At 33.4% G+C, this 21,112-nt stretch overlaps 1 protein-coding gene across 1 annotated transcript in view; it reads left to right on the top strand.

The window, feature by feature from the left end:
- LOC124361936 (WD repeat-containing protein 44) overlaps positions 1-11,242 on the top strand; it is a 40,243-nt gene extending 29,001 nt beyond the window's left edge. The window contains exons 9-15 of the mRNA XM_046816014.1: positions 1,136-1,354; positions 4,393-4,518; positions 4,766-4,950; positions 7,102-7,363; positions 8,606-8,773; positions 9,416-9,652; positions 10,634-11,242. Of these exons, the coding sequence (XP_046671970.1) occupies positions 1,136-1,354; positions 4,393-4,518; positions 4,766-4,950; positions 7,102-7,363; positions 8,606-8,773; positions 9,416-9,652; positions 10,634-10,819 (1,383 nt within the window). The 3' untranslated portion in view covers positions 10,820-11,242. The remainder of the gene's footprint in view (positions 1-1,135; positions 1,355-4,392; positions 4,519-4,765; positions 4,951-7,101; positions 7,364-8,605; positions 8,774-9,415; positions 9,653-10,633) is intronic.
- The last annotated feature ends 9,870 nt before the right edge of the window (positions 11,243-21,112 follow it).

The raw sequence follows: 21,112 nt of genomic DNA, 5'->3' as shown, positions 1-21,112 counted from the left end.
TATATACCAAAGGTAGAAACAATAATTACCTACAAATACCAAAGGAAAATGTTTGAAAATTATAAAAAAATAAATAAAATAAATGAAAAAATAAAAAATAAATTTTTTTTGCAAAATATCAAAAAAAGTTGTTTTGTTGAAACTTGTAAAAAACTACCTAAATGCTGTAATGCTGTAGAATCTTTGCATACTATTTTATTTTATTTTGAGAGAGAGTTTTCTATACAGATCTACCAGATCAGTTTATTACAGTAAATTATTATTATTTTTAGTTTTTTGTTTGTGATCAAACTTGAAAATGAATTTGGTACCAGAAAACAGTGAATAAACAAACTAACACAAGATCGTAAAAACAATGCCAAATTTATTACATACCAAAAAGATAGACAATTTTATAATAATAAAGAAAATATATAGCTATATGTACAAGCCAAGAGAAACGAAACAGTCACGTAGGCCTACTCAGCTAGTTTTTGCCACAGACCGCGGGAGAAAACTTAGGATTATTTCAGTTAGTACCATTGATTATTTCATCGTGATGTTGATGATACTATATGAAATGTATTTGAAATTTAGTGGTGAACGCAACTGTTCAAACTAAGCGTAAAAATAATTATCGGTTGCCTAGCAATAAGCGGCAATGTGAAGCGACTTCTAAGACGTCGCTTGCCACGTCACGGCGGCGTAAATAGAACGTCTCAGACGTCGCTTGCCACTTAGAGGGTTAAACAATCAATGGTCACTTAAAAAGAATTTTTCATTGAAAATATTTAATTTCTACTGATTCTGTTATTAGTAAACTTTAAGCTTTTTACCCTTGGTACAATATAAGCAGAATACCTGGTAAATGTTGATCATATTAAATCTGACTGTTGTAGTTATTTAAAGTTTATCACTATCTCAGTCATGTTATGTTTTGGCTGTGTAATCAAACTTGTTAATTACTAGCAAAAACTTCATGGCTGACATTTATATTGATAGGTAATTAATTACATAACTAAGTCTATTTACCTTTAAATTTAATTTGAAAATACTTAATCCTTTTAATACTTTGACTGTGTTTAATTTATTTTATAACCAGTTATTTAATATTTGATACAAAAATTGTTGTAAACTGTTTAAATTAAATATTCAGGTAAGGAGAAAAACAGCACAGCTGAAGAGGCTGATCGGGTCGACTGTGATGAAGACTGTGCACAAAGCCAAAACAATCGCACACGAGGTGTCCAGACACCGGGAGGAGGGGTTGGAGGTGGTAGACGAGATGTGTGTCGCTGGTGAGCAGTATATCAAGCTCAAAGCTTCAAATAGCCACAAGGGGCCTTACGAATTTGACTGTCTTCAACATGTACAGGTCAGCTTTTTATATAAGATTAATTTGTTTTAACTCTGTGCTAATTAATAGTTTATTATCTTCTTACTATCATTTGAAAAATATTTCTTGGAAATTTTCAAGATCTGTTCGTAATTATATTTACTTTTTAGATATTCAACTATCAATATAAAAAAGTAAATCACTACAAAAAAAGTCCTGTAGGTATTGATGTTAAGTAACACATTATTTTAAGAAAGCTGTGTATTTATTTATTTATTTTTTTTAAGTTTTTTAACACATTTGCTGTGGCAAAATGGCCAATGATGTACTTGATACATGGCAATATTCAAAATCATGTTTTTCATTAATTTATTGCTATTTTGGTTAATTTTGCTAAAAAGTATACCAGTTAATATTATGTTCTTACGCATAAGTACAAAACAGATTTTGATATGTACACAGTTATGTCTCTACCCAACAAGACTGTCCCGCACATAGCGTCTAATGCCAGACTGCAGGACATAGTGCAGCATTGGGGCATATTTAAATCACATAGAAAAAAATGAGTACAAATGTTGTTTTTGTGTAAACAATACATCATTACAAAGGAAAGTATATGTATGACTCAGCGCACATGTTAAACCACTTACAGACCCTCCCTCTAACCTTCACAGTTTACAATACATCACGGTAGATGTCAAAGCATTGTTCAATGCTTAGGCCAAACTTTCCGTTGCATGCCATACAAATAAACCTCGCTTGTAACATTTTACAAGTTCTAGCAGCTAGTATGTATATTCAACAAAGGAATAACAAAAGGGACAAAGAATTACGAACATATATGTTAAATAATTTATTGTTCTTCTCTAGGTTGGAGTAATAAATATGTAAACAAACCAAAAGTTTCTCTAACATTGTCTGGTCTCCTAAGCCAAAGTAAGTGTCTACTACAAAACCCAGCGTGTAACAAATGCAACAGAGCACTGTAACGTTGATAACAGTATTTGATAAGGTACACCCCTTGCCAAAATTAGGTGGATCACGGCAAATTTGTTACAAATATAATAGATTTTTTATTTCCCAAGTTTTTGGCTATACTACGAGGGTCGTCCACAAAGTAACCTCCGTTTCGAAATAAACAATAAACCAGTTGAGATACAAAAAGTTTATTATATAAATGTTAAAACTTACAGCTTTTCTCTACTTTTCTACATATTCACCATGCAAATTCAAGCACTTATCATATCTTTTAACAGTTTTTGAAATTCCGTCTTTAAAAAAATCTGCTGCCTGAGAATGTAGCCAACCTGTCACAGCGTTTTGAAGCTCTTCATCACTCGCAAACCTCTGAGATGCAAGCCACCGCTTCATGTACGGAAAAAGATGGAAATCACTGGGAGCCAAGTCCGGGCTGTAGGGAGGGTGGTCAAAAACATCCCATTTGAACTTTTCCAAAAGTTCTGTTGTTCTTTGAGCTGTATGAGGGCGGGCGTTGTCATGGACAAACACAACACCAGATGTCAGAAGACCACGATGCTTGTTTTGAATCGCTCGTCGTAGCCGTTATAAGGTTTCACAGTAAGCTGCAGCTGTAATAGTCGTACCACGCTCCATAAATTCAACAAGCAAGATGCCCTTAGCATCCCAAAAAACTGTAGCCATCAATTTTCTCGCCGAAAAAGATTGGCGAGCTTTCTTTGGCTTGCTTGGCGAAGCGGTATGATCCCATTGCATTGACTGTTGTTTTGTTTCGGCATTCACATAGGCTACCCAAGTCTCATCTCCTGTAACGATCCTGTTCAAAAATGTTTCTCCTTAAACGTCATACCGAGTAAGAAAGCCTATGGCAGAACTCATTCTTTTCATTTTGTGATTATCGGTGAGCACTTTTGGAATCCAACGAGCACAAAACTTGTGATAGCCTAGTTTTTCTGTCACTATCTCATGCACAAGACTTCGAGAAATTTCAGGAAAATGATCTGAAAGTTCCGAGATTGTGAAGTGACGGTTCTCACGAATTTTCTCATCCACTTTGTTCACCAAGTCATCACTGACGAGAGATGGCCTACCACTCCGGTCTTCATCGTGAACGTTCGTTCTTCCATTTTAAAAAAAAACGAACCCATTGACGGACTACACCTTCGCTCATAATGTTCGACATGCAGCATCATTGAACTCGATCTTATCATTATAAAAATGAAGCATCTTGCAAAATTAAGTCTACAGCTCAATTTTTGCTTAAGATATCTCCCTCCAAGTGATATGCTTCACCAATTCTTGATCAATTAAATCACGTGACGGACATGGATCAACATTAAACTTGACCTAGATTCTGTATAAATAAGGGTTTATGAAGAATTTCAAGTTCATAGCTAATTTCATTGCTAAAATATCTTGTGGAAGACAGAGACAGAAGAATTTTGCCAGCTCATTGAGTGGTAGCAAAATATGCTAAATGTAAAGTCTGTAGCTGCATCCGTTCTTGATATATCCTGGTTAAAGCTAGGCTTTGCTAATGGTCAGCCAATAAAAAAATTGCCCATACTTAAAAACAGCTTTTTTATTGAATTTTGAGTTTCAGTTCCAGTTCACCTTCATTTTATTGCAGCGTCTGGGATCTGACGCTATTTCAGATTTGACTCCTGGAATCTGGGTTGCTCCACCGTGCTTAGAGATCATGTCTATTACATCGTAGTGCACTCAATTGTGTACTTGGCGAGACAATGAAACTACCACTTCACCTATTTATAGGTGTCTCTGATGTCAAAATGATGTAGATGTTTCGTTTTGAGCTTCTTCGTCGTCGACTTTCTTTGGATCTCTTCAGATGAACATGACTCCAGATTCCAGGAGTCAAGTCTGAAATAGCGTCAGATTCCAGAAGCTACAATAAAAGGAAGGTGAACTGGAGCTAAACTGAAAATTCAGCCTTTTTATGTTACAAATTGTTTTGAACAGAAATATTTTATAATACAATTGCAATAAAATATAAAATGTACTTATTGGCTTAGCTCATTCTTTTAGATAACACGTAGTAACCAGTCAGTGAAGTGCTAATTTGTGTGGTTGGTTGGTAGGATTTAGAACACGTGGGACCAGTCTGGTGTATGAAGTTTTCCCAGTGTGGTAGGCTGCTGGCCACTGCGGGACAGGACAAGGTGTTGCGAGTCTGGGTCGTCAGAGATGCCTACACCTACTTCCAGGTAACTATTGTGTTTTTATTATACAGTTATACTTAACCGAATAAATGGTAGTATTAGAAGGCATTCTCTTCTTTTTTAACTATTTAAGAAAAAATATAACATTTTATTTCTCAAACAAATTGATTTGGCTTAAAGATTTACATTAGCGATTTCCCTCAAATTGTTAACTATTTTTGGTACTATTAGCTTAGTGTACTTTTTCTTTTAAAATGCTCTGAAAGATTGTTTAGTTTGTGTTGTATTGCAGGACATGAGGACCAAGTACAACGCAGAGAAGGTGTCGCCGACGCCTTCGCAAGAGTCTCTGGTGTCACAACAGTCAATGGAGGATCCAACGCTAATGGCAGATCTGGCCAATGAGAGAGCACCATTCATGCCCCGTCCCTTCTGCACCTATACTGGCCACAACTCTGATCTTCTCGATGTCTCTTGGTAATACTGATACACTGGCTAAACCTCATTTACAAACATAGCTTTCAGATCCATTTTGGACTGCCAATTATTTGGACCCCATTGCCTTAGCATGCATTATGGGCTACGAATAACCATCAGTATATCATCAAGTACATTATACTCTCATATATTCAGTTATTATTGTATAACTCTGTGGAGACAATAACACAGTGACGAGCGGTGGAATGAAGTAGGTGAAGCAGGACTTTAATAACTCAAAAAGTCGGATCAGATATTTTTTATAAATATATGGCAGTATGTCAAATAAATAACTTTAGTCACTTATAATAAGGAGTATTTTTTTAAATTAAAACATAAAAGGATAGAAATAAGTTACTACTCTCTGCACATTTATGACTGACTTTTATCAAGAGAAGTCATTAGGTAACAGCATTGGTCGGGAGTTAAAGGGGTCCTCTAGATGCGGGAGGTGAGGAGATTAGTTGGGGAAATCACATTCCGAAATGTACAGCAGGATATTGTACTGCACAGTGAGCATAACTGAGTTAACTCATCTCAAGCCCCACTGTGAACAGCGTGTTCCCGCGTTTGCTCTAGTATCTGTGTTGTTAGTATGGTTAGTAGGCTAACAGATTGAATTAATTTAATGTTTTATAAAAATCTGTAACTTCTGATAACATCTATAGCCTAATAAGTAATCCATTTTCTACTCCATTCATGAAGAAAAAAGAAAATTGTGAATCTTGATGGACTTTTAATCTACAATGCAGATTGTAGATGCAAAATCAAATGAAAAGTTTTTTGGAATTTTCAACCAGTCTTTTAAAAAATATGGGTGATTAGCTGAGATCAATAATCCAAGGAATTGCTTTCTTTCCTAAATAGGAGAATTTGCACTCAAATGAATTAGTAAAATGTGAATTATAATATGATTATTTTAGGATTGTAGGAATTTCATCAAAATTTTCTGTGTGTTGACACATGTACAGTGGAGTCCCGCTAATCCGAACACGTGTAATCCGAACGTCGGTTAATCCGAACAGGTCCAGGAGGAATTATTTATAACGATAATGAACAGTTATAGGAACTAATTAACTTAAAAAATGAAAATGGGTGCATCGTTTCGTACATAAACAAAGAAAACTTTAATTAAATAGACATACAGTATTTTATTAAGACAAATTGTGTACGGTACAATACATAAATAATGAAGTTAAATACAGTACCAAATTGAAACTTATAGGTTAAGTATATGAGTTAAATTACTGTATTAAGAAGTGAAATCAAACAAAAATTGGACGTACAGTACTGATATTATTATTGAGTACAATATTAATTGTTAAAAGACATAAGTTCAGTTATTGTCTTCTGTCGCATTGAAGAGAGTTTATTGGATGACTCACATTGCTTAACAATAGAACTCTCACACTAAATACGGTAAATGTGCTTAGTATTCGCAAACACGTTTATTTGTCATGAAATACAATGCAACAGTCAAAAAACATGTTTTAATAAACAATGTTGATAATTCTATAACAAAATAGACCCATTCTCAAGTTTAAAACCGTATTTTTCTGTAATTCTGGCTAATCCGAACAATCACATAATCCGAATAGGGCTCGGTCCCAATTAGGTTGGATTAACGGGACTCTACTGTACCTATTATTTAATCTTCTCCAGATTGCCTGGCTTGTTATCTTACGTTCATTTTAATTGACAACGTAGCCAATTATTCATCGAGCAACGTTGCTGCTTTACCTACAACATAATACTGCCATCTAGCAACGTTAATAAACAGCAACAACACGTAGCTGAAGCACATTACACCATCAGTGATCTTTTAAGGATTTAACGGCATGTACTATATATAGTGAAGTATTATAAATCCAACCGCATTGGAAACCAGCCGATGATGTTAGTAAGCAGCGAGAGCCTTTAGTTAAGCACATTGTTGGTGAACCTATAAAGATTAGTAAGGCATAATGTATGTGCATAGTCTTCACAAATCTGTTATACATGTTATTTTATAACATTACAAGTACACATGTTTCTCATAACTTATTAGTATGTATTGTCATATGTATTGTAGTAGTATGTATATGTGTATGATTTGACCACCATATTATATTGAAGAGTAGTGTGCTCACTTGATTTTTTTTTAAATTTCAGGTCAAAGAATTACTTTGTGTTATCTTCTTCGATGGACAAGACTGTGCGCCTATGGCACATCTCGCGCAAGGAGTGTCTCTGCTGTTTCCAGCACATAGAGTTTGTGACGGCTATCGCGTTTCACCCGCGTGATGACCGCTACTTCCTCAGTGGCTCTCTGGATGGCAAGCTGCGGTTGTGGAATATCCCAGACAAGAAGGTGGAGGTGTGGAATGAAATCGAGGGTCAGAGCAAGCTGATCACTGCCGCCAACTTCTGCCAGGTTAGCAAGCATTAAATTTTGTACTTTCTAATATATAAGGTTTGTATTTGTATTCTATACTAAAAGATTTTTTAGTTACTGTTCAGTAGGTTAGTTTGTTATATTGCAAATCTTAATTAATTTTGTTTGTCCTTACGATTGATGAAACCTTATCAGCGAAATAAACAGAAACAGTTTGCAAAGTAGCCATTGATTAACTGTGATACTTTCTAGGGTTTCACAGAGTTATTTCGTCTTAAGTCTCATTTATATGTTCCGTAACAATTTGGAGATTCTTTATTCTTAAAATTTTACTGTAACGTACTGGGATGCTTTATAATTGCTTTCTGTTAAGTGGTTTCATCAAGTGGCAGTTTCCAATGCTCAGCTAGAATGATTTCCATGCAATTAATATTAAATGAAAGAATATCCGCTGTAATAAATAAAACACTATTGTAATATACAGAGCTAGGTTTACACTTAGTGAGTTTTACATAAATAACGTATTCTTTCAATTAACATATCAATAATTTTTTTTAATATTTGTTTAATTTTTGAAGCCGTTATATAAGAAATAATGTAGGAGCTCATGTGCCTATTTTGGTTAAGATTTATTACGGTCAGCTTTACTTAGAATTTGTGTAAAATATTTCAAATCCACCACTTTTTACCCCCACATAACTGTTTAGATGATGTTTATAAACGATACACAAGGGCTGTTTGAAAAGTGGGTTCTGTTTCTGTGTAGTCTGCAGAGTAACAGGTAAAGAGTTATTTCTGCAAACCAGTGCACAAGACTCGATAACATTTTGGTTGTGTTGCGAGAAGGTTATATTTTTGCACTGTAACTATTAATCAAGTAATTGTTTGGTTTCTATTTATATTATTGTTATAATACTAATAAATTTGTAGGAATAAAATAATATATATATATATATATATATATATATATATATATATATATATATCGTACATTTTTCATACAATTTTAAGTGTGTTTTGAGTTAATTTTCTTCTCTAAATTAGTGCCAAAAATCTTTAAAAATACAATAATTTAGTCTAAAATTTTGGAAATCACTTCATTTTGTTTGAAAATCCTACTCAACAGAAAATAAAAATCTTTTATTTTTATTTTAGTTTAAAATTGTTGTATATTGCTAAAAACGTTGTTTGTACCATTAAAACAAAAATGTATTTATAAATAATACTTTTAAATTTAACTAATGGTTTGTCATTAATGACAATATCCCTCTTTTTGTACAGAATGGCAAGTTTGCTGTGGTGGGGTCATACGATGGGCGGTGCATATTCTACACAATGGACCAATTTAAGTACCACACCCAGATACATGTGAGGTCAACGAGAGGGAAGAATTCAACTGGCCGAAAGATAAGTGGCATCGAACCAATGCCTGGGGAAGAAAAAATATTGGTAAGTAAGAACGTGGAACATTTCTGTAACATTGGTTTTCTATTTATGTTATTGACAGAAGAAGCGAAAAATGCATGTCACCATTATTTGTTCGTATTTTACATCTTGGTTTGTACTTTACATACAATCTGCACTATTATAGTCTGGAACTATCTGGACACTATTAATTGTCGTGTAGGGTAAGAACATAGAAACCTTCTTAAATCTAAAATTGAGAGATGGTATTTTTGCTCATACCAGTTGAAGTGGACTGTTCATCTGGACTCCCTTAGGTCGAAGGTCCCATCATTCCATCATCATCCTTCTCAGTGTACTTGAACTGTATCTACCCCACCCCAGTTGTTTGTCATTTGTTGACATTAACATCTTTGACATTCATTGAGTTGCCCAGATGAAGGAAACTGGGTAAAAAAAATCAATGTCACTTACATCTGAGCAACTGATTGGATGTTGAAGTTGTTACTATATGAAGGTATTGGGCTTCTAGGATGGGGGAGTGATTTGATCATTAGATATAGTTCACTATGAAGGAAGGTCTTAGTGATAAATACGCTTAATCGGAACTCCCCTGGGGTTAAGTTAATGTATATAATTTCTGTTGTGTAAGACATATGATATTGATTCCAACTCAACTTCTTACAGGTTACATCGAATGACAGTCGTATCCGTCTTTACGACTTGAGAGACCTGAACGTTTCCTGCAAGTACAAGGGCTACGCGAACTTCAGCTCCCAGATCAAGGCCTCGTTCAGCCATGATGGCAAGTACATCATCAGTGGCTCGGAGAACCAGTGCATCTACATCTGGAAAACACATCACGATTATTCAAAGTTCTCCTCAGTCCGACGAGACCGAAACGATTTCTGGGAAGGGATCAAGGTGCGAATTCATTGTCTTTACTAGACACAATAAAAATTATTGATGAATTGACATGACAGATTATGTATCAACTTAAGTTTCTTGAGAGATTAAAAATATTTTGTTTTTCCCTTTTTGTGAAGATTCTGTTCTGCTGTAAGTTACTTAAACAGATTTTGTTTTTCTTCGCTATTTTGTAAAAAAATATACACTTTACTTTCCAACTACAAATTGAGATTTTTCATGTATTAAAATATTTTGATATGTCATTATATACTGTATCATCTTAAATTCAAAATCTGTAAAATACCTTCATTATCTTAAAAATATAATTCTGGAATGTGTGTGTATGTTTTTTTTTTTTAAACTATACAAACATATGTTTGATCAACAATAAGTGTATTCATGTTTAGGTGCGTAATGCTGTGGTGACATATGCCAACAATAAGTCTATCCATGTTTAGGTGCATAATGCTGTGATGACATGTCAACAATACTACCATGTTTAGGTGCATAATGCTATGATGACATGTCAACAATAAGTCTAACCATGTATAGGTGCATAATTCTGTGATGACATGTCAACAATAAGTCTAACCATGTTTAGGTGCATAATGCTGTGATGACATGTCAACAATAAGTCTAACCATGTTTAGGTGCATAATGCTATGATGACATGTCAACAATAAGTCTAACCATGTTTAGGTGCATAATTCTGTGATGACATGTCAACAATAAGTCTAACCATGTTTAGGTGCATAATTCTGTGATGACATGTCAACAATAAGTCTATCCATGTTTAGGTGCATAATGTTGTGATGACATGTCAACAATAAGTCTATCCATGTTTAGGTGCATAATGCTATGATGATGACATGTCAACAATAAGTCTAACCATGTTTAGGTCCATAATTCTGTGATGACATGTCAACAATAAGTCTATCCATGTTTAGGTGCATAATGCTATGATGACATGTCAACAATAAGTCTAACCATGTTTAGGTGCATAATGCTGTGGTGACATGTGCTGTATTTGCTCCAAACCCGGACGTAATCATTCGGCAGTTGGAAGGATCCGAGGCTCAAGGGTACGTCTTGGTCAGTGCAGACTTCAACGGCAGTATCAAGGTGTTCTTCAACAAGACTAGGCCCAAGCACAGTTCCCTCCCCGCCTCCGCCCTCGCATAACAGCATCAAGCTGGTCTCATAGAGGTTGTTCCGTTCGAAAGTTAACTGCAATGTCTAAATTTAAGTTTAATAGATAAACTTGATAGACTGAAATCGTTTTAACTTTCAGGGGCCGGTTTTCTATATGTATTTGACGGCTTGTCTTGAATATCGTTTGTGACAATAATAAAGCACGTAACTAATATTTTAAAAGCAATTATAACAATATGTTTATGCAGCAAGGATTTAAAATGTCAATCATAAGACTTTTAGATGTATCTTTAACTTTTGTTTATACATACTTCAAAGAATGATTGTTTTGTTTGTCTGCTGTAACATATCTAGGAGTTTTATTTTTTTATATGTAAAACTCTCCAAGTTTGATGTATATATTGTATAGTTCCTGTATTACAAAAAAAGAAATATATATATATACACCTTTCAGATTGTTTTGAATAAAGTTTTGTTGCCAAAAATATGCATTATCATCATAAAAACCATAATACATCAAAAGATATTGATGTTAAACTATACTTTATGATTATATAATGTGGGTGAAAATAGTAAATTAAAAACAGATTTGTCATTAATATAAATTTTTAGTTTACAATTAAATATTATGATATTAAATCTGTTATACCAAATGTTGCAACACTACAATTAGTGATAGTGTACCAACAAACTAAACTCCTTATAAATGCAATAGACGGATACTTCACAGCATACAGTATGATATATTAATATGTTATGATGTCGTTTTCACCAGTACCCTTGTTATGTTAAAATTTCTTCAGACAGATTTACACAAAATGCGTTTATCTCAAGACACCTCTTTTAATTTTAGGGATGGTCCAATTCCGATTCCTCATATCTTTTCATCCAATTTCAATACCGAAACTCTCATTTATAAAACTTATTTGTAGAGATGGTTGATTTTTGCTACCACTTGTTCTAAATGTTTTGTACTTAACATTAATCTAAAAATCAACAACGATTCCATCTGGTCAGAAGTTTTCAGGAATATTCAGCATAACTAGTAGTAGTAGTTGGGAGTGCCGATGGCCAAGCGGTCTAAGTCGATGGACTTTGAGTCTGAGTTAGAGATAGCGCAGGTTCGTCTGTGACCGTTGCACTTTTTATCAGTACCATGGACCTCGTACTGTATTGACTCTCCCCGTTATTCTGTTTGATAAGATCCTCGCACAGGCCAGTGGCCCATGAGGACGGGCAGAGTAAGGCATAAAAGGGGATCGGCCTCCCTTTAAAAAAAAAAATAAATAAATAAATAAAAAACTTGTGACAATTTGGCACATCGTATTGATATGATGCCCTACCTGAGATCAAAGTCGCATACAACTTTGGTATTTTTATGAATATGTTAATATAATATGTTGCCAACAGCCAATAGCTAAATCAATCTAGTGGCGTTAGATAGACTTTGGTAGGGACTTAGGGATTTCCCTAAATAGTCCATTGTAGTAGTTGATGGTAATTTGTCCAAACAGCAACAGAAATGCTCCATTCCACCACTAATTTTGAAGCTTTTAACTCAGGGACAACAGTCGTAACAGATATGTGAAGAATGTATGTATAGTTTCAAACTTCCTGATCACGGTTATCATTTTGCAAATTTTTACTCTTCCTATTACAGTTATGATACTCAGACAGTTATGGATTCTCTTGGAGGCCACTTAAATGAGCTGAAGAAATGGAGTCTTGCAGAATTTCTACCAACAATCATTTTGAACATCTGTGCAAACATCCAAAGAAATCTTCTGAAGAAAATACAATTGCACACATTAGAATGCAATTTAGAATTAGATTTCAGAGGTATATACGAAAATTGTAACATAATCGTGTTTTGTTTCATTTGTCTTGTTAATTTCATTTTATCTTGCGTTTGAATGTAATGTTTTAAAAAAGTAATGATTTATTCCATACAAAGTCTAAAATTAAGCTATCAATTGATACAACTGATTATTTCTATTCGCCCATTACCAAAGTCTGCCCTAGTGAGATTGTAACACAGGAACTTTAATGGGCAGCCAACAAACATCGTACATTGCATCAATAAATACCAGCACAATACATTATAGAACCAACGATTGTATTGCAAAGATCGTATGTAATTGCCTATCACATTCCAATCTAACGTAAACCAATTTTGAACAGGAGCATCGCATCACAAACAGAAGGTACAAAACCAATTAAATATGTAAACACTGAAAACCATTTCAGCACTGAATTTACAATTACAACACAAGCAAAGATCATCAAAGAATCATCAAATAGAACCTGACTTGTCAATAATTTTGAGCCTTTTGAGAATAATACTGTAAGTAAACCTGTGGCCAATACAGATTACTGCATTACAATTAACAAAGAATTAGAATCAAATCTGTAATTTGAAATCCAGGCAAACAGTATTTATCACAATAAAAACATCTTTGGATTGTCTATTCCCAATGACTAGTGGAAAGAAGAATCACAGCATAGTTTCAAAATTAAAATTGGAATCCGTCCGTCCCTGTTCCAAATTTTACCTTAAAATTAAAATGCTAGGGATGCTGAATTGATCCATGTTTTGTTACGTAATAACTATTTAGGTCAAATTAAAGATATACTTAGTTTGAATTATTAGTTTTAATCACTTAGGAACTTTTACAATTTAAATTCTCAACACTACATATCTTGTCTATTTGGATTCATACTTTTTCTTTAAGTCTATAACTTCAAGAATCATCAAATGCCCTGTGAAAAATGTAATTTGTAATGGTTTTACTTATTACTCTCGTTAACTGAATCATAAATATTTTTTATTTATTCGTTTGTTTCAATTATAGACAGTTTTACCATAATTTAAAATGCATGGATGGTAATAGACGGCATGTATAAAGTATTTTACTTTCTATCTAGTGCATTTCTTTTATTAAAGAAGGGTTTTAAGAATCGAGCTAATAGTTTGTTAATTGTTTATTAACAATCTATTGTAAATATTCACCTTATATTATATTGAAAAAATAGAGGTTAACAGGCTTACCTTTTTCCATTTGAGAGCTGACTTATTAGTGATACACAGAAATGGAATATTTCTAACCCCTACAGGTTTTTACAACCATAGGAGAGAAAGTAAATAATTGGTTTGCAAATTTAAAATATTTATTACCATACTATAGATTACATAGAGGTAAAGGTGTTATTAATTCTTAATACTATGGTTTAATATTTCAAACATTTTACTTTATTAATTTTGTTCACTTCCGATCATTTTGAAATTATATGAAACAGCACAGTGTGTTGTTCTCTTATGTGTAACTTTGCATTTTTGATAAAAATATCTCTTAATGGTTTTAGCTAACTAAAAAAAGAAACAATTATGGTGTCGAAGGTTTAATGACTCTTTATACAGGGTGTTTGGTAAATCAATACCCATCTTATATTTTTAATAAAACATTTTATTTTAATTGTGACTGGCATGAAAAGAAAGCTTAACTTATAAGGGGTTTTCCTTGTAAATTAATCAACTACAGTTCATTTTGTACTCCAATGTTGGCAACATATTTCTCCAACCTCCGTCGAACTTCTGCCTCTGAGGCTTGCAGCATGTGTGCTGGAATATTTCTTAACATTTCCCGCACTTTGTTTTCAAGATGCAGTACAATTTTTAGCTTGGTAAAATTATTTACTTCTTCTTGACTAATTGTACACAGCTGACACAAAATTGCGTATGGACTTATCAAACACATTCCAGCACACATGCTGCAGGTCTCAGTGGCAGATGTCAGACGGAGGTTGGAGGAATGTGTTTCCAACACCGAAGTAGAAAATGAACTGTAGTTGAATATATTATAAGGAAGAAACCTTATAAATTAAGCTTTCTTTTTATGCCAGTCAAAATTTTCAATGTAAAAGATAAAATATTTTATTTAAAATATGAGATGGGTATTGATTTATGAAGCAGCTGTACATATTCTTTTTATACTGTTCATATTGTACAACTAGTAAAAGTAATGTTTTTCCTCTGAGGATGTAAGAGATTCATGTCTTGACATGTGACAACCCCGAATTTTTAAATTTGCAATCCAAAAATGTTCTATAGCTTCTTAACCTATGTGGATAAACAATACTTATGCAAGTAAACTCAATTTTTGAGTGTCTACAGTCTGTGTGTTCTCTCTTAAAACCAAGGAAGGTCATTGCCAAATGAAAAAATGTAATCTTGTTGACTTTGTAGACTGTTGTCATAAAATTATATGTATTAATCATGTACAATACAATAATATAAAACGATCTAACAAAAAAGTAATTCCTGTATAAAATGCAGTCATTATGCATTTTACAAATAAAAAGAAGTTTGTGTTATAAATTACAAATATAAGATCAAGTTAGATCAAGGTTACTGAAGATTGCATTTTAAGGTTGCAGATTTAAGGTTGAAACTAATTTAATTTAACTTTATTATTAAATGTGCTTCTGTTAGTGTAACTGTAGTTATTGATTTAAAAAAATTCCTCAGATTTTCTCTCCAAGTTAACCACAGAAGTTTTTGTGCAATTATAGAAATGTTGTGACTTTTCGTCATTGATGTGTCACAACGATTTGATCAATTACATATTCAGTGATTTGCATTTACTTATTCTTCTTAAATCCTACTGAATAACAAATGAAACAGAAACATGATACATGTTTACAATTAGAAATGGATAAATTTTGCTCAAAACAAAAGCAATAATGGTGAAAGTTGGTATCATGTATACTAAACATAACCTATTGTAATATTAGCAGCTATTAATACATTTTTCTGTTGATCGTAGTGACCATTCATTACACAGAAAATAATAAAGAAGGACTGTTAAGTACAATTATGCATTTATTGATACTGCATTCACGTCTAATTTTTAAATCTTTAACAGAATTAAGCTTATGCAAAATGCACTGTGTGTCTGCTGCACACATACTGAACGTATGACAAACGCACATCACCACCTGCATCAATGAATACGGCAATTCTCAGCACCGGAAAAACTTATTTAGAATTTGTTTCTTCGCCTGTGATAATGTTACATAAATAATTTGACTTTGAAAATTTGCACCCTGCTATAATACTTGTTATAAGAATTTATATTACTAGATTGACTTATTCACTATTCACTACTTGAATAGTGAATTTACTAATCCAATTCACTATCTGATTTAAAGTGTAATTACTAAAATAAAAAAGTTCACTGTTAAAGAGATTTTAATTTTAACACCAATGTTTTTCATGGAGAAGAAATATTATGAATTATTACTCTAAAATATTATTTATATTCATAAGTATTGATTTGGTCTGTAGGTTGCTGACCAACACAAAAGCGTGTACCTACGTGTCCACAGCAGTCAACAACTTGTCCAAAACATATCCTTGTATGTTGTTAAGAATATTATAGTCGGAAATTAATACTTACTTTGTTTTTTATGCATATTAGTTTAATAATTATAATTTTATTACATAAGTTATAAATATATTCCTATTTTTATTGCATATGTTCCCGTTAGAAGATAGATTTATTGTTTCTGGGAAATGGGAATTTTATTTGATGTTATTTTTTGTATATTTTATCTTTATCAAAGCTTTAAATATTTTTATTTACTGAATATTTTGCATGCTATTAATTGATTTAATTAAGTTATTGAAATAACCAAAGCTCAAATTATGGTATATCCTAATGAATACCAGGTTTGTTCAACTAGTGTCTAGTCCATGTACATATGTAATAAACTGTATAATAGCATTGTACAGATTAGGATGTATGATATTTTAATAATATTGTATACATGATTGTGATCCTATTGTGTAATGTAGAATAAAATGGGATAAGTTACTAATTACCTATTAATTATTTGACCCAACTGCTTTATACAAAACTTGTACGCTACATTATAAGCAGTCTGTAGATAACAGTCTGTTAATGAAGTATAAAGGCCATGAGCGAAACTTGGAATATGTTATATTCAACACCATCTTTATGATTAACCTTAAAACTATTATTTGTTCAAAGTAGTTGAGACATTCAAGATCTAAATACAAAACAGAATCGATCAGCGGCTCTGGTGATTAAAAAAGTCATCCATCTATGTCACTATCAGTTATAGATTAGGGGTTTTATTAAACATATTAGGTAATATGCGATGATCGGCAGTCAAGACAATATCAGAGCTTTAAAGCCTATTTCTAAACACAAAACACAAATACCTACTGATCAATAGCTCCAGTAAAATAAAAAAATCTATGTCTATGGCAATTTTATTTATAATCACTTTCATTTTCTTGGATTGTTGAAATGAATAGCATAATGATATCATATGTTTACTGTTGCCAAATCTATTTTTATACTCTCAACAAAATATAATGAAACACAGCTGAATTTTGAGAGTAACTGAAGTTTCCAAAGAATTTTAGTGTACACCTTTCTTGAAATATTGTAAGGTTCTCATTTCCATTCATATTCATGGAAATAGACAACATAAAGTGTGATACAGTTGTACCTAAATCTAGAAGAGATATAATGCTACAAGTACCTGTATAGATAAATAAATGTAAACTCATTTATAATGAATATTAACTCTGAATTATTAGAATGTGACGTGATGATGGGCCGGGTCGGCTGGCTGACAGGCCTCAGACGGTTTGGTGCTTGTGTATTGCATTTTAGACTTATAAAAATATTTAATTTTGACAGTCTAATGATGGTGTTTTAAACTCTAAACTGGTTGAACACAAAATGAATTCAAACTGAAGACGGATATAACATATGTAAACTACTTTTACTCCGCTCAATTTCGGAGGCATTTATTGACTATCTAGGTTTCTTCATTTTTCCAATACACTCACACTCCTACACTGAAGGATTGAAGCACATGATTCAGTTGTCTGGAGAACACCCTTTGTCTCTCTGGAGCATGGCCGTCAAAGTGAATATTCACACTGAGGCAAAAGTAAACCTAGGAATGAATTGTCCTGCCTTAATGGCATAGTCCATATCATAAATGCTCAACTTCCAGTCCAAACTCAGATCATATTGAAATGTAGACTTAAAATTCATGTAACAATTCCAACACTGGCAAAACATTTGCAATGGTAAAGTGGTTTGTATTTTAAATGCTCATAGTAGCATCCAACAACATAATTCAATTTGTTGTTTTGGTTATGCTTCTGGCAAGATAACAATTGATACTGAGACATTTTCACCAAATCTGTCTTCAAAGCAACACTAAGGTGAGTCAACTGCACCAAACTCAAGAATATGCTAAGCTAAGAACAACGGAAATGCATGTTGACATGTGAAAGGTTGGAAGTCGACTAGCTAATTGGGATTAGATGTTTTACCAATAAAAATCAACCTACTAACTAATGAAGAAGGGTCTGAAAAGCCAATAACGATGTTGAACAATAGGGTTATAATACTCATAGACCTTGCACCTATTATATAGTAGTTGTGTGCCCGTGTCAACATTCATTCACTGCCCCATTCCTCATAATCCACCAACCAGCCCCATACAGTAACAACATTAATGTGTTAATGTCCCTCACATATAAGGGGCTAACTTATGATTTAACAATAATCCTCTGTTACTTGTAAAGTTTGAATGATTAAACATGAAAATAAAAATCAAGATTTAAGAATTCAAAACAGTTGTGAAAAATAATGACTTTTTGATTTTAAAAGTGTCTATATGAATTTAAGAAATTACAGCTTAAAAACGTAAGTGAGGGTTTTTAGCTTGTCTATGGGTAAAATCTTCAATTACTAAATCAAAACTTGACTGTATTGCTATATCTGATTTAATGCAAAGATTTGCCGGACAACAGACCAAAAGTGTAAATGATTTAAACATTTGAAAATGGTTTATTAGTAAACAATTAATTTTTAAACCTGCTATTGCTGGTCCATATCCCTGATGAGAAATTATGGTCAAATACAGTTTAACAGTTATTATGGCTTCTTGCAATCCTGGGCCGTACATGTCTTTGCAACATCGCTCTCGGCAGTCTGGTGGTTTGTGCGTTTCAAGGAGCAGACGCCGGCCGCGATAAATAAACGAAATGTGTTAAATAAAACCGTAAAAAATTACATTTTAATTGAAGTTACAGTATTACACGCCCAAGATGATGACTTTAACAGCTCCATACCATGAATCCAATGAAAGCCAAGTTATTTTTAACCATCAAATCAAGAATAAAAGTTAAGATGGTAATTTGATAACAAGTTTATTCTTATAATTAAAAAAATACTCACTTAATAACATTAACTTGTAACCTTCGTTTAAGACACTTTGGTTTTAATTAGAACACAATTTTCCAAGATACGAATTTTCAAAATTGAAGTTAGGCCAAAACCAGTACTTTTTTCGTTGTTTTTAGATTGAAAATTAGAAGTTACTGCTTGTAAATTGTTTGTTTTATACGTCCAAACGCAGAAATAAACAATTTAAACTGCAATGTAACTCCCGTTATTATAGTTTCAATAGTTAGTTCGCGGTTCAAACTGGTAGTATGTTCGAACTCGGGTATCTATACATTTTTATCCAAAATTGTACAGCGGTAGACGGCGCGGCGAGGGGTTCCCTATAAAACTATTTACACACACACATATGTATATATTATATATATAATTTCAATAAACATTGAATCACAAAAAGTACTTGAACGAACCTATGTACGTTGCGTAGTGCTACCCTCATTCCTCATTCAGACAATCTAATAATGACATTATTCATAAGAAATAAAAAATTATACTCAGATATCTAACGTTAGGATGAAACAAGTTCCAGTTCTTAAGTCTCCAGCCTGGTACTACATTTTACTGCCTATGAGTGTAGAATCATCAAATCAAAACTATGAGATGCAAACTATAGAAGGGGTTTAACAGTCAGAGTCTCCTTCGAAGTGGTCAGATCTCCGAAAAACTACAAACCAAAGCCACCAGCTAACAGAGTGTAATTGCCAGCTTACAAATCCTCCTGAACAGCCGTGCCATCACATTTTGTGCACCACGATAATGGTTTTCCCATTTGTATAGAAAACAATACTCCATGAAGTATTTCAGCATAAGCTTAAGGAAACTCGCTCTGTGGTATGTCCTCACACTGACAGATCAGAATCAGTGTTATTTATAACCATTCTAGATAAGGACTAAGAAAGATACCGCAAACTCTTTCATATTTTCCCAAACAATTAAGGTACACGATAGTATTATGATTCCATCCTCGCGGTCTTCCCTCTTAAGGCCCACGTCTACAGCCTCTGCTGGTTTGTTCTTATAGTTGATACAGGTGTCTTATAAAAGTACCTCTTAAATATAAATCAGTAAAATGTTCAGAATTTAAACGATTTCTTTTTGTAGGTACATTTGGTGCATAGGAGGATGACTGCGTCAGTTTAACTGCAAGTCTTATACACTCATACACACATTCAAGACAAATTAACTATCACTTCTTATCTGCTTCTTGTTTATGTCGAACATGCTGCTTTAAGTCTCCTTCCTATTGTGCAATACAGCCATTGCTACCCTTAGTGAGAGTTAAGAGAATTGCATTATAGTCATGCAGGATCGTAGAGACAATGGTATTAGTCCCTCGTGACAGATAAAGGTGAGCCTTGCTGCAGATAGCATTGGTACCCGCAATGATAAACATGAAGTCTTCTCCCCCATGCCAGAGATCTCAGTAACGATGTACCGGGCGACTTGAGCCGGAGTGGTTTACAGTCCAAAGTGATGAATGTTGAATCCCTCAAACCAACTGGTCTGGCATTTTACAATAACAACTGGTTTGGCTTTTTTATGTCGATTTCCTCAACCCGCAGCAGAAACCCGCAATTTTAGAATTTTATCTATATTTGGCTTTGGATTCCTCGGGTTACTCAGAGGCCAACCACTTTTATATTTTGTGTTAACATCACCATAACTTTTTATACTTTTATTAAAACCCTTATATAGAAACATGGATCACTCAGTGAATCTTACACATTGTAATTATGTTGTTTTCCCTTCTTAAATATTTCTGATGATGAAATCTGTTTTGCCCTAAAATACAAAACAACTTTCTTCCCTTAGTGAAAATGTCATGTGGTGATTTTTTTTTTTTTTTTTAGCAGGCTGTAAAGGATAATAACAGTGGCGCTATTAATTGACTCGTTTCACGGATGAGTGACGTCAAATTCCGAGTGAAACAGGCGTCGGATTACAGAGGAAACTGTTCATCGACAAACAATAGCCTATCTATCAGATTGTTAAATTTGTAACGTGAGCCAAGGATACGTTACGTCTGCTT

Source organism: Homalodisca vitripennis, chromosome 5 (genome assembly GCF_021130785.1).
Source record: "Homalodisca vitripennis isolate AUS2020 chromosome 5, UT_GWSS_2.1, whole genome shotgun sequence".
Lineage (NCBI taxonomy): Eukaryota > Metazoa > Arthropoda > Insecta > Hemiptera > Cicadellidae > Homalodisca > Homalodisca vitripennis.
The sequence above is the reverse complement of the archived record's forward strand: the minus strand, read 5'-3'. Positions and strand labels throughout refer to the sequence as shown.